The following is a 15,116-nucleotide window of genomic DNA, read 5'->3' on the forward strand; positions in this document are numbered from 1 at the left end:
CATTAATTACTTTATACGTATTTATAAGCATAATATATATCATACAATAGATGAAAATGCAACTTTTTTAATTTCATACAGTAGCTATTTTTAATAATAGAAATTTTTAGATCAGTTTTAATAAAAATGCGTGATTGAAATTAAATTTAACGTTTACTCCCCCCCCCCCAACCAGGGCGTGCATAGGGGGAAGAAGGCTCGGGCCTGTTGGTCCAGGCCCGAGCCTGAAGGGGACACGAGATTTTTCAAATGAGGGGTGAAATATATGCAGGGTTAAACAATATGGAAGAGGGCCCATAAAAGTAATTTGTGACAGACAGGCCAATGTAGTTTGCCAATTGAAGTTAAGGTAATGTAATGCAGCATGTATTGTTAAATTTAGAACAACACATTCTAAAAATGCAAAATTAATTTATATGAATAAAATCAACTAATTTTAATCAATGATTTTGTTTATAAAAGTCACTTACCACCTGCAATAATTTACCAATGCAAAGTTTTGTATATTATTTTACAATATATATCCTCCTACTGTGCTGTTATTCTGTCAGTTTCACATCTGATATTTAGCCAGGAAATTAAAGAGATTATCTTCCCTACAGCTGAATCTAGTGTTTGTTTTTTCCTTTATTTTTTGGCTTGAATTAGATTTTTTCATTTTGGAAAAGTAGCCACTTTCAACAAATTGACAATTTTGTATTTATTGTATTAAGAAACGCGAAAGATGTATGAAATTTCAAGTAACAAAATGGTTATTTAGAATTTGAACTCATCACTTTTGTAATGTTAGATTTATGGGCGAGAAAATTTACTTGCTTTTCTGCAAAGAGAAAAAAACATTAAACTCTTCTATGGACAAGAATACCTGTTATAAAACCATTAAACGGAATAAGGGGGAGGGGTGGACTATTAAAAATGATAAAAATGCCGGCAGTTTCATTAAATTGAAACAGCAAAAATTTCCACTAACATTCTGTACTTGACACAACAGAATATACAGTGGCTCCCAAAAGTGTTTGTACACCTACGACTTTCAATGAAATAGACCCTTATCCATTGGTTAGAATTAATATTTCTGAATCGGTATTTTATTATAAGATCTATGATCTATTTTTAACAAAACTACATGAAAATTTTTAATAAAACATTGTACTTATTTTTTTAAAAATCAAAAACCAAAAAGTGCCAGAAATTTTATCTCACAAAAGTCTTCGTACACTTTGAAAAAATGTCAAAAAATTAGTAAATAATCTAACTTTTTACTACGTTATTATTTAGTAGAATATCATTCAGTAACAACAGCTTTCAAACGTCTGGGAATAGATTTCATTGTTTTTTCTTTCTTTTTTGTGCAATTTCTGAGTAAGTGTTCAGCCGCACTACAAGTCTTACTGTTTCTAGTTCGCTTTTCGTTTCAATGGTGTATTTTCGTAATCTAGCCACCAGATATCTCCAAATATGTTCCATTAAGTTTAAATCTAGCGATTGAGGAGATATTTCTAAGCTAAAGGACAAATTTTGAGGCACCAAACGCGAACGTGTGCTTCTTATCGTTATCTTAATAAAAAACAAAGTTGTTTCCGATTACCAAATTTTAGGCTAATAGTTTAAAATTGTTTTTTAAAATATTTAAATGAACAGCATAATTCATTATTACATCAAAAAATTCCAAATTTCCAAGTCCTAATGCTGAGATGCGCCCTCACACAAGAACACCTTCACCGTCCTGATTAACTGATTCAACTAAGTTCTTAAGATTAAATTCCTCATTTTTTTCTTTCATTTACAATTATACAACAATTTAACCCAAAATGTTGAATTTATTTTCATCTACAAGTAAGACGTTGTTCCAAAACGTTTTGAGCTTATTTATCATTGATTTTACGACGGAAAGCGTAAGCTTACTGTTTCTCTCACAAACAAGAAAATTTCTGCGGGAAGAGGTCCCATTTAATCCAGATAATCAGAGAACTTGGCGAGCAAATTTAGGTAAAAATTAAACGTAATATGTTTCATTCAATTCAGCAGAAACTTTTTCAGTTCTGAAATGTGTATTTTTCATATTTTTTTTTAACTGTAAACCTCCGATCGCGCTTTGTTATTTTTGCCAGTTGACCTTTTCTTACCTTGTTTTCGATCCGATTCTTGTCTTTAAAGCATTTTATCAAGCACTTCACTATAGAATGGTATAAATTAACCAATTTAGAAACATTTCAAACCAATTTACGGCTACTGTGATTGAAAAAAATCAAATTTCGAAAAGTGTTTCTTGTTTTCTGCGCATAACTGCCATTTTAAAATAATAAGCAGAATATTAGGGAATAAATACACAAAAAATTAAAGGCAAATGACTTTATAGTATCATTGCAATGCAAAAATAATAAAAAAACCCCATATGATTATTTTAATTATGAATTTATTGGAAAATATTTCAGTGTACGATGACTTTTGTGGCGTATTTTTTCTCTTTCTCTTCGTTTTTTTACAAATTTCAAAAATAAAATCTGGCAATATTTTGAAAAAAAAAAAAAAAAACTACTGGGTTTTATTCAGAATTTGTTACAAAATTTCAAGGTGTACGAACACTTTTGGGAGCCACTGTACATAAAATGTATCATAAGAAATGTGGATTTTTCTCTAAATTGCATCTGTTTATGCAAAATACCTGTAACTTTTTTGAGCGGGGGGTTGGGGGAGAGTATGCAAGAAGCAGGAATGATCTTTCCTGTAATTTATTTAACTCAAATAACTAATTATTTCTGGCGACTAGCACACATAAACCTCTCCACAAGCTGTTTTGTAGAGCACAAGCAAAAATGCTGAAGTAGTGAATTTTCAAAAATTAAGAATACAAAAGAGTCACCAATTCTCAAAATTATGCTTGATCAACAAATTTTGTGAAAGATTACCTTTATGTTGTTCAAAAAAATATGTAAAACAATCTAATATCGATATTGTCTTGTAAATGGCAGCATAGGTTACATTTTTTAAAAGATTATTCTGAAAAAAAAAATGTTGATGATAATAGCTGAAAGCTATTCCTTCTCGTTTTGTAAAACGTTATGTTCCTCTTCTATGTTGTACTTTATTGCATTTAAGTGCTACATATGTTTCAAGTAAGTCTCAAACTCAAAATTAAGCAAAAATAAGTTTTTGTGTGTGTGTGTGTGTTTTCTGTTTTTAAATTTCAAATAAATTTAAATACTTTTTTTTCAGTCAAAATATCATTTTTTACAAATTACTTTTATATTATGAGAGTCATAAGACAGCTATACGCAGTGTAAAAGTTTTTTTTTTTTTTTTTTTTTGAACCGTGGTTTTTTCCTCAGGTCTGAAGAATATAAAACTAATTGCCACTAATTACTCATTTTTAATGAATTTATGATTTGTGAAATAAACAAATTAAAATGTACAAAATAATACTAATATGAATGGTTTTTTTAGGCTTATCTGGTGCTGGAAAAACTACTATATCCTTTGGAGTAGAAGACTACTTATGCTCCTTTGGTATTCCTGCATATGCCTTAGATGGTGATAATATCAGGCACGGCTTGAATAAAAATCTTGGCTTTAGCCAAGAAGATAGGGAAGAGAATATTCGGAGAGTTGCTGAAGTGGCCAAGCTGTTTGCTGATAGTGGTGTTGTGGCATTATCTAGTTTTATCAGTCCTTTTACAAAGGTGAAATATTTCTTTTGTTAGTTTTCTTTTAACATGAATATTTAAAAAAAGTTTTAAAAAGATTCTCTTAATATAAAAGGAAAATGCGAAAGAAAAAAATTAACCATGTACAAGAAAAAATAAGAAGTTGAATTTAAAAGAACCCTAATAAATAGTAACATTTTAAAAGATACATAATAAATAAAATGAAGCAATTATTAAGAAAAAAAGTAGTAAGAAATGTGTAAAATTGTGCTATTAAATAAAAGACTTAAAACTTTTTTAATATTAAAAAATCTGTGAATTTTTTCGAGCAAATGAAATAAAAATTTAAAGCATATTCCTAATGAATCCACTAAAGTGTCTTTGGTACAGGAAATTCTTAAGTTAAATATGTGATTTAAAGTGTAACTATTCATAATTACTGTATCAAAGTGTTTAATGTTAAACAATGTTCCAAAAGTATAAAAAATAATAACAAGTAAAAGAGAATATCCAATGTGAAAACTATTACCAAAAAAAAAAAAAAAAAAAGAGAGGGAGAATATCCATTATTGAGAGATGTCTTCGATTAATGAGGAATTCTTTAAAATTTTTGTTTTTAACCGATTTCAAAAAAGGAGGTTATGATTTCGTCTTGCGGCTTTTTATGTATGTTTTCGTATTACTTCAAGAATGCTGGACCGATTTGGAAAATTATTTTTTTGTTTAGAAGGGTATAATACTTTTCAGATGGTCCCATGTTAATTTTGTCTGGATCTAATGAGGGGTCCTGGAGAAATCTAAGAAACTTTAAATTTCATAGGCGTAGTGGCTACGCAGATCAGCTTTCGTCAGCTGCGCGATACGTAACAGGTCACATGGGTTTGGCGTGAACGATGCATTTTTTCAACAAAGGAATCTTGTCTTGAACAATATTTAATTCTCACGCATTGGGATGTTTTATTTTTGTGGTGCCAGCTGTTAATTTTAATTATTGTCTTACTAATGTTTTTATTACTCATGTAGCAAATCAGTAAATTAAATGTATTTTGCTACGAAAATAGTTGAATTAATATAATTTTTTTTTTGCTAATAAATAACTTCATTTAGTCATTAAAGTTTTTTTTATTGTTGAAATATTTCAGTTTTGAAATATTTAGTGTTTAATTAAGGGGAATTGAAGGCAAAAATCCCCCCCCCCTCCCCGCTGATTAAATTTGTATGCCTTATTAAATATATTGTAACTGGTGTCCAATTTCTGAAGTTTGACAAGTATTCTAGATTTAATATTTCATGAGGCCATCAGTTTAATTTACAGTTATGGCAATACTAATTAACAGACTTCGTTGGAACTTTTTTATGTACTATGCTCCCCGATTACTAGAAGACGCCTGGACCGATTAGGAAAATTCTTTTTCTGTTTGAAACGGTATACTTCTCCCGGTCGTCTAATGGCCTTCAAATCCGGGTATGAGGGATCCTGTAGAAATTGTGGGAACTCTACAAATTTCATACTTGAGCTTTGTTGTTCATAGCGTCTGACTTAATGAAGAAAGTTTTATGGTTTTTTTGTTTAGCGGATAGGAGTGATCTAACTTAAATCCCAAACCTTGGCTTCACCATATTTGTTCTTTAGAAAAAAGTTAGGGCAAAAAACAATAAACTTCATTTAATTTCAATATTGAACGATTAAATAAAAAAAAGAAAGTGCCATAAAACAACAGTACTTTCTTTACTCAGTGTGTCTCTGTAACTGACAACATACCAAATCCTGTGAGTTGAACACTAATTTAACAAAACGCGAAAATCTTTAAAACTAAACCTACTCGGTTATGTTAGGTAGTAGTTTATAGGAGGCACCTACTCCAAATGGTTACTAAAATTAAGAGATTGTATATAAATAGTTAGATATTAAAATAATTCATCGTATAGTAATTAAAAATCAGTGTTTACTTTATAACTGGGTGTTTAGTTTGGTTGATTTTTTACTGGAATTGTAAAATAAATTTGATTTATACGTTTGGGTAAAAAATCGTATATAAGTATGACTAATTATTTTTTACTTTTTAGTTCATCTTTGTTTTTTGAAGTCAGTTCCTTTTTTATTTGAAAATAATTTATTTGCGCTTGTAGCAATTAACCTACAATATTGATAAAAAGAATACTATTATCATTGTGCTCTAACAGATTTATCATAATTTCATATTATTTACTACTATTTCATTTTCAAAGTGTAACATAGTTTTTTCTTGCATAAAATAAAGATAATGCACATTTGGTAGGAACTAATATAAATAACTGAAATATTAATTTAATGGATTTTGCCATCTTTTCTTTCATCAAAAATTTATATCTCAATACATAGATATTAAAAGCATCTCCCTCACATTCTCGTTTCTTCAAGAGAAAAAAATTATCTTTTACTGTATGTGTTTTGAAAAATCACAGGCATTATTTCCGTTCACAGGTAATCTATACTCATCATTGTCCAAAAAAGCAAATTGTTCTTTTGTGCTTCTAGGAATAAAACTCGTAACTTTCACCTATGATCCACATTTATCTATTTCATCTGCCCTTTAAAACTTCCGAAAATTTTCCAACTTGGAAAAATTTTGGGCAGACAAATCCACTATGAGCTTTTTTTTTATCCATCTTCTCCCAGAACAACAATTAACTTTTTAAATGTCAATCCTTTCAGCTGCCATTTCACCTTTTATTTTTGCACTAAATGGAATCGACTCGGTTTTAGAAAGAGAAGCAACTGCGGTGGAAAAATGCATCTCAAAGCAAATTTGAGTGCAGAAACAAATCAAATAGAGGGGGGAGGGGGGTGAATGAAAATCTGAATGTGAGGATGCCAAATAGGATTTGTAAAGGCACTTTGTATGTGGTTTGCTTTTAGAAAATTTTGTCAAAGCATTTAAGAACACTTTTTTTTGTTCAGATACATGTCTGATATTCAGTGAGTTACATGAAACAACCTACATTGAGGGACTGGTACCCACAAAAATGTCTGCTAATTTGATATGTCTGCTATTTGGTAGGGTCCGTTAAATGAGGTTAGGTTTTTTCTACATTTTCTGCAAAGGGTGCGATTTTCCCCCTCAACTTTTGTGAGTTTCATTCATCAGACAATGGCAATGGATTGTGTAACTTGCTATCTACTCATTACAAATCAAATAAAAAGAGTCAATATCAGCTAAGGGTAAAGCGAAAAAAATAAGCTATCAAGGTTCTAAAAACAATGATTCTTCTGTTGATGTGTTATTTGTATCCAGAAAAGTGGAGATGGCATTCACAAAATTGTGAACCCTTTGCTATTGATCTCTTAGAAATTTACAATTTATTATTATGTTTTCAAGAAATTCTTTTTAACTAATTATTGAAATTTAGCAATGAAAGAGTTTTGTTTGTGTATTTTGCATGTTTTTCATAGATATTTCACTTTTAAGGACAGAAATCAGGCTAGAAAAATCCATGAAGATGCCGGATTGACCTTCTTGGAATGCTTTGTGGATACTCCTCTTGAAGTGTGTGAGCAAAGGGATGTCAAAGGCTTATACAAAAAAGCTAGAGCAGGAGAAATTAAAGGTAGGTTTCTTTCTCTATTTTGTTTGATCTTTAGTTTTGAAGATGGAATGAACCTCCTGAGTTTTATCATCAAAGCAGAGTCTAAAATTTAAAAAAGTTTTCATCACACTATCAATTAGATATAATTTAAAAGAATTTTGCTTGTTTCATAGGTTGATGTACTAAAAATTGGTTAAAAAGAAAAAAAATCAATTAATCCGTTAAAAATGAATTCAGTTTTAGACAGCATAATATTATGGTATTGCATGTTCAAAAGCAAATATATTAGTTTCAGCTTAACCTTGTGCACACCTCCTGCATGTGTTTATTAAACTGTAACCATAAGATTAAAAAAGTATTAAAATAAGTGAGTGTAAAAAAATCACTGGTTATATAGTTTTGCTATGGGTTAAAACCAGGATCTACCAAGAACTAATAATTATGTACAGTTGCACATTTGCTCAATTAGTCTCCCTTGCTATAATAGATAATATATATATATTAGGGTGGTTCTTATTTATATGGGAAATTTTTTTTTCGGAATTCAACAAGTGACGCCCTCTAGTTTTGTGACACTATAATAAAACGTAATCGGTGCAAAATTTGAACTCGATCGGTCAATAATAACACGTGCCCCTAGGACGTTGAACTTTTAACACTTTTGGTAATTTTCCCACATATCTTTGAGTTTTTACTTCAGGCCCCGTACATCGTGTCTCCTAGGTTTGCAAAATATTTTTTACAGCGAGGTAACAGTAAAATTAATCTTTTTATTTACTTTACATCATCTAAAGATTTTACATTGTATAAGAATGAAATAGTGCTTTAGAAACTTTACCTTAATCGTACGCTTTTTTCAGTGTATCTCAATCGTGTGTATTTTTTTCCGGATAGTCTTGGACTGTCTGTAAAGTACTAAATTGCTTTTGTGACTCATGTTTGGTAAATTGATTGGGAAATTCTTCGATTAATTATGCTCCTCTTTCAGTTGTATCATTCACAACTTTCAGCATTTCAACGATGTCTCTTCCCTTTAAATAGCTTCCTTCATTTTGCCATGAATCAGGATCAAATAGGAAAACATCTTTTGGTGTTTGTAACTTATCAAACAGTTTTATTGACTTGTAATTAATTCTATAAAGAGGAAGATCTTTACTAAGAAAGTATTCCAAATCATCGACTGTTATCTGAATTTTGTATACAGTCATCAGTCACGTCTTCCTTTTCAGCAAGCATTTTTTTGGAGTAGTCTTTTCCTATCTTCAAAGTTAATTCCTTCATCCAATATGGACAAAGCTACTAGTTCATCCCCTAAGTACCATAAGTGTGATTTTTGAATTTTCTAATCACTGTTTCTGCTGCATGTTTGCAATCATTTTGTACACTGCTAGTTTTTTAGGCACATTATTTTAAAGGGCCTAGATTTGGTTGCTGCGGAAAACCATATTTTCATACAACATTTATAGGTAAAACAACATTTACGGGCATTCTCTTCATGTAAAGTCAATTTAAATTGTTTTCTAAAAACAATAAATTCCTTTTGCCACCCTTCTGGCTCCGGGATAAGCTTCAGGTTGCCGAAAACATAACCCTGTAGGAGGGACGACTTCACCAAGAAATATTATTACCCGTTACGAGAACTCTCAGTAATATTTCTCAATTCCGCTTTCTACGAACAATAACATGTCATCAACTTCGTCTTCTAGAATTTAAGTGGTATGTGTACTTGATTGAAATGTTATAAGTTCTGAATGATGGAGATCTTTCCACAAAATTTTGAAGCGCTGCGCTTAAATAATGGAATATCGAGTCTAGAACTAAGAAAGGCAAGAACTTCTTTAAAGACACTCTGCAGTACGATTTCAAGGGCATGATGATGGCAATCCAAATGTAATATATCACCGTTCAGCTTTTGCTCTAAAAAATTACATGCACAATTTATACGGCCGGTATTGTAAGCCGTTGTATCAAGCACTACAGCTTGAACAGTTAGCAATAAAGAACAATCATCTAAGAGATCATATACAAATGAAGAAATTTCTCAGGAATTCTGAGTAGCTGTCCAACATTGGGACCTGAAGCTATCACGGTAAGCTTATCGTCATTTTTTCCCCAGTTACATCTGGATGTGGCTTTGTATCCCAGTGAATAGCTAAAAAATCTAAATTTAAATTCATGAAATCTGATTTTAACTCTTGAAGACTTTCTCTTCCTCTCTTAAGGGATGTACGATTGATCATAAGGTCATTTGGATTTAAATTTACTGCATCTGCATAGGCTGTTAATACATGAACAGCATCTTTGTCCCTAATATGGCACTTGTCTAACATTGATGAAATGCGAGTAGATATCAATAGTAGTCAAGCTTTTTTGCGTTGTGGTAGACCAGATATAGAAAAAAGTTTCAACAGGTTAAGATAGATATCCCTTTCGGTTTTCTAAATCTTGTGAATTGTAAGAAGAATTTGATGATAATAAAGGACTGTGTACTGAAAAAGAAGACAATTTAAAGTATAGATTTTTACATTATTCCGATCTGGAACTCCTTTAATTTTGTATTTTAAGTATGGAAGATCGAGTATCTTTTTATGGTAGAGTAATCGAGGATTTTTCAAAATTTATATATTAAGAATGCATAAACATTCAAGTATATTTATAACTAAAGAACAGCGAATTAAAATATAATTGCCATTACTTATACTTATAGCATTGAAACCTAGTGACCTTATTTGCCACACCTATTACATACACAGAAAATTTTCTAAATCAACACCCCCTAAAGCCTAGAGGAGGCAATTTGTTGTTGTCAAAGACCATTCATTAATGGCCATTAGAATCTCTTGTGTCCTTCTTCCCCTGCCACAAAGAAATGTTCCCCTGCCGCTTGGTTTGAAACGAGCGCGAATAGCAGTATGCCTGTCCCAAGGCCATTGGTGTACATGTACCATCTGTAATACGTAAAATTTTACAGAATGAAAGTGAGAGAATGGTTCGTCTGGAAGTAGCAACATCTATCGAGGTTCAAAATTACTTTAAATATGAAACGTAAGAATATTTTTACATAAAAATGAGAAAATGCGCAATTTCTTCTTCGAAACTCAAGAAAGGGGGGCCCTAGGAGCACGGGTTAATATTCATGGATTGACTTAAAATTTCGCATGGATCATTTATTTGTATAATGGAACAAATTGAGGGGGCGTCGCGTAAAATATCTGCAACTTCAAAAATAAGGACCCCCAATATATATGTATATATATATATATATTTATATATATAAAATAGCAAATGATCGAGTAACGTTCATGACGTCATCAACAATGAAATTTAAGCCATGGCATGATAATTTGATAATATTTTTGATAATGTTTGACATGCAGAGAAATGGTTTATTATGACAAGGCTGAACTGAATCCGCGGTTGCTTAATTGTTTTACTAATAAAATTAGAAGTTAATTGGAGTGAAGGAACAAAAATGTGGTCAACAATGAATGCTATCTACTAGAGTTTAGGGTTCATCCACTGGAGTTAAGGTTAGAATTTCAACTATCAAAATATCACCTAACAGGCAATTGCTTCGTTCAAATGTTTAAGCAATTTTCACACGTCATACCTTGATGTGCAGTTTTCTAGTATATATTTAATAGCCTATAGTAACCAATAAAGCTGCCTAGTGTCATTTGTACCAAGGTAGGAAAACTTCTAGAAACTCATGAGCCATGTTCACAACACACTTTTCTACCTCGTAAATCCCTGCTCTGGCTCTGAAAAAAAAATAGTTTGAAAAATTCTCCGTTTATACATGTAAAAAGAGGTTCTCAATAATTGTACCAGAAAAAGCGGTTTTTACCCAGAATCCTTAGCGGCTATACCCAGCAAGTCGACGAACTTGTTTCCTGTAATACATTCGGGGTAAAAACTCCCCTTTTACTCCAGAAGGAAGCAGGAGGGGAAAAATTCCACATATGTCGAAAGTACCCATGAAAATGTGCCTACTGAATTAAAATCTTAAAAGTGCAAAAATATCTTATGATGATATGGTCATCCAATTACATGAATATTGGTCTATTTGAAGGTGTTTCTAAGGGCAATTCTTTAAAAACAGGTAGCCTTTAAACTGAAAATAATAAAATAAATAGAAAATCGAATGCAACAAAATCTTACCTTATTTGGCACACATATCTCTCAGATACAAAGAACAGATATTGCAGACTGCTACTGACGTTAGAAAAACTCAAATGATGACCAAAAGTAATTCTACAGACGGAGGAGAATAGATTCAGCCAGACGTTTGTTGCACAATTACATTTGTTTCAACTTGTTTGTCAAATTACAGTACAACCATGTTTATCTGCACTAACATGGGTTATCTACCATCTGGATAACCAATGTAGTCTGGTCAATAGGCAAAGCAAATTCTTTAATGGGCTGACTCATTGTTCATTACAACAAAAAGCTATAGTTTTCTGCAAAATTATATAGCATTCTTTTTAAAAAGTTTTAAAAGATCAAAACAAAATTTTGCATCATTTCTTCACAAAGCATTGCTCCACTGTCTTCTGGTTCAGACACGTTTGTCATTCTAATCAAGTAAGGTCAATTTAAAGTTTTATCATTACAGTTCAGCTGCAGTGGTGTTTGTTAGATTTCTATTATTTATTCTACAATCTATGCAGGCGCTTTGAATTTAATCAAAATATGGGAATTTTTGGTGTACTTTAAAATTTTCTATGTATGCATGATTTTTTTAAAGATACCAAAATTGATCCAGATAATTCAAAGGTCCAGATAAATGAGGTTCTACTGTAAATTAAAAGCTTACGTTCGACGAGCTCGACTGGTTAGTTAATCACGTGACATCTAATGATCAGGTGCTCCAATCCACCAATCAACAGCTTAAAATGGTAACCGGTGAGGTAACCGATAGATGATAGAACGCTGCGGTTTGTAACCGGTTACTTACCGGTCGACCGGTGAGGTTCGTCGAACGCAACCAAAGTGCACTTGTCTTAACTATTAAAATTAACTTCAAATTCTAGGTGTTAAAAAAAGCGTTAGGTAACTTATATTTTGATTTTAACATTTATATCTATGCACTATGCTTTTTTTTAGCGTGGTATACCTTTCTCTGGAGAAAGTAAAGTATTGCCTTGTCTCTTGTAGGTTTCACTGGAATTGATTCTTCTTATGAGAAACCTAGTAAACCTGACATCCACATCAAAGCTGGTGAACTCACTCCTCAGGAATCGGTGCAAAAAGTGATAAAATTACTTTTAGACAGGGTAAATATAGTAAAAGCTTTACTTTTTTTATCTTCTGCCTTTTTATATTGAGATATTGCACATTGACATAAAAAAACAAAAACAAAATTGTGATAAAAAGTATCTGATTTTTTCCTTTTTGGGCTATTATAGGTTTTAACTTTGCAGTTAAAAGTGAAGTTCCTGATTACCGGAACTACATGTATTGCCCATGTTCAGGACCCGATTAAGATATCAAGGAGCCCTATGCCAAATACTTTTTAGAGCCCCTTGTATTAAAATTTTATAACCTTAGATGCTGGCTTCAACAGCTTTAGCCACAGACTAAAGTAATTTCAGCTATTTGGGGGCCCCTAAATATCGAGGGCCCTAGACCATGGCCTAGTTGGCCTGTTCAGTAATCAGGCCCTGCCCATGTTAATTATTTAAATAATAGACAAAGCAGGGTTGCGAAGGATTTTATATAGCATATATAATTGTTCATAATCTGAAAGTTGAAGCATTCTTGATCAATTCAAAAAGTTTGGTTTTCAAAACAGCCTGTCTCAATTACTCCAAATAGTTGAGTCTACTGTATGCATAATTTTTGAAACTTAAAGGAATTACAAAACGAAGAGGCTATCTCATCAGTAGTTTTAAGAATATTTCTTGAAAATATGTAGTGTGGCTGCAATCACAACAAATCTGTAAAGGAACATATTTGTTGAGTATGGAGTCTTACTTTGTAGTACGTTGTAGTTTTACTGGTACTTTTAGTTGGAACACCAAGTTTTAGTAATCATTAAAAAATTCACTTTAAAACATTTGTGTAAAATATTTTAAAGTGCTTAGAAATTCGTTTCTGCTTATGCCAAAGCAATTAAATTTAACAACTCGCCAAATTTTCTTTATGTATATATTTTAGCTGAAATTCTTAAACTCATATTCAAACTCATCCAAGATGATGAAAAAACTACTTTTTTCCAAATATGACTCCTTAATTTGGCAAGGTATTCAAAATATATATAATGGTGTGTTTTTATGTTGTTAATACACATAAACACATTTCCTGTCCATTCAAATTTAATGAAGTTGATAAATTAAGTTTGTATTATTATTTGAAATAAAATTTTACATCACTTTTTGGTTAAAAGATTTCTGAATATTCTTGTTCATAAATAATGAAGCCAATACGAAATGAATTTGAAATATTTTAAATTGCTAAAATCAATGTGTTTTTAGGGTATTATTCCCGAATCGGTTCTTGACAGCATAAAAGAGCTGTTTGTGCCCAGGAGCCGACTCCAAAGCGCCATCAGTGAAGCAGAAAGTTTGCCTTCGATTGAAATCTCTGATGTGGATTTACAGTGGGTGCAAGTTTTAGCAGAAGGATGGGCAACCCCTCTCAAAGGCTTTATGAGAGAAAGAGAATATCTCCAGTGCCTCCACTTTGGCTGCCTCCTGGATGGTAATTCATATACTTTGTTATACCTTGAATAAAAGAAAAAGCTTTTAAAGATATACTTGAATTTTCAAGCTTTCAACTAAGTAAAGTGTCAAAAAAAGAAATATCAAAAGGCTGAGGTTTTGTTTTATTCATGGTATTAAAAATTTTCCCCTTGCTAGTACAATTGCAGCTCTTATCATTCCACCATAGAGTGTCATTACCGTTTTGTATCATCTTTGTTGCCTCTTTTTAGGTGCCTAAAAGTCGATAATTATCTAAAAATTTAAAGTTCCTTTGAACTATGACATATTTATTAATATTCCTAATTCCTATTTATTATTGGACTAAAGAGAAAAAACATCTGATCCTGACACCACATTACTTCCCTGCATGCCTTTTAAGCAATTAACTTTATTCAATATTTAAAAACGATTTCTGTTTAAATCCAAAAGTTTAAATCTTATTTTGTGATAAAGCTTTTTTAACTTTGTAAAGTAAAGTGATAACATACTTATGTGTCGTCACAAACCAACTTGGTTATTACACACGTGGCAAAATGCGTTGAAATGGACAGTGAGGTAGCCAAAATAGAGTTTTTTTGGTAACTACAAGTTTGTACATGCAGATACTCATTAAAATTTGTAAAAATAGATTTGTGGCTAATTAAAATGGAAATTTAAGTTAAAATTTGAGATGGAAATTTTTAATATCTGCAATACTTTCTGTTCTTCATACCCGGAAATAAACCTTTTTTTTGTTGTGCTAGTAGTAATTGCAGTGGCGTACCAAGCATGGGTGGCACCCGGGGCATAATTTGCAGTGTTGCCCCCCCCCCTCCCCTCCTACAAACGCAAAAGAAAAAAAAAATTATGTAAACATGAAATTAATGCAATTTTTAGAAACAACTACATTTGTGGTTTAACAAAATTTTAATTTGGCTATTAATGTACAAAAAGCAAATAAAAATGTGAAGTCTGGAAGTCCCCCCCCCCCTTCGAAAAAATTTCAAATTTGTGGTCTTAAAAATGCATTTTAGTTTCATATTTTTCAAAAACTTGCATTTCCACCTTGGGTGTCACCCCCCAGACCGGTGAAACCTGGGATAGACCATACTCCCCCCCCCCTTCATAGCGACACCACTGTAATTGTAATTGCTAAGAATTTTTTGGACAATCCGAGCTGTGGTCAGTCCCAACTACCTTGAATTTTTGAAGACTCTGC

At 31.8% G+C, this 15,116-nt stretch overlaps 1 protein-coding gene across 3 annotated transcripts in view; it reads left to right on the forward strand.

Annotated features, from left to right (window-relative positions):
• The window catches only part of LOC129235124 (bifunctional 3'-phosphoadenosine 5'-phosphosulfate synthase-like), a 69,587-nt gene that overhangs the window by 37,669 nt on the left and 16,802 nt on the right, over window positions 1-15,116 (forward strand). For all 3 annotated transcript variants that reach the window (XM_054868814.1, XM_054868815.1, XM_054868812.1), the window contains exons 3-6: window positions 3,445-3,680; window positions 7,094-7,232; window positions 12,372-12,490; window positions 13,691-13,916. In XM_054868814.1, coding sequence (XP_054724789.1) covers window positions 3,445-3,680; window positions 7,094-7,232; window positions 12,372-12,490; window positions 13,691-13,916 — 720 coding nt within the window. The remainder of the gene's footprint in view (window positions 1-3,444; window positions 3,681-7,093; window positions 7,233-12,371; window positions 12,491-13,690; window positions 13,917-15,116) is intronic.

Source organism: Uloborus diversus, chromosome 2 (genome assembly GCF_026930045.1).
Source record: "Uloborus diversus isolate 005 chromosome 2, Udiv.v.3.1, whole genome shotgun sequence".
Classification (NCBI taxonomy): Eukaryota; Metazoa; Arthropoda; class Arachnida; order Araneae; family Uloboridae; genus Uloborus; species Uloborus diversus.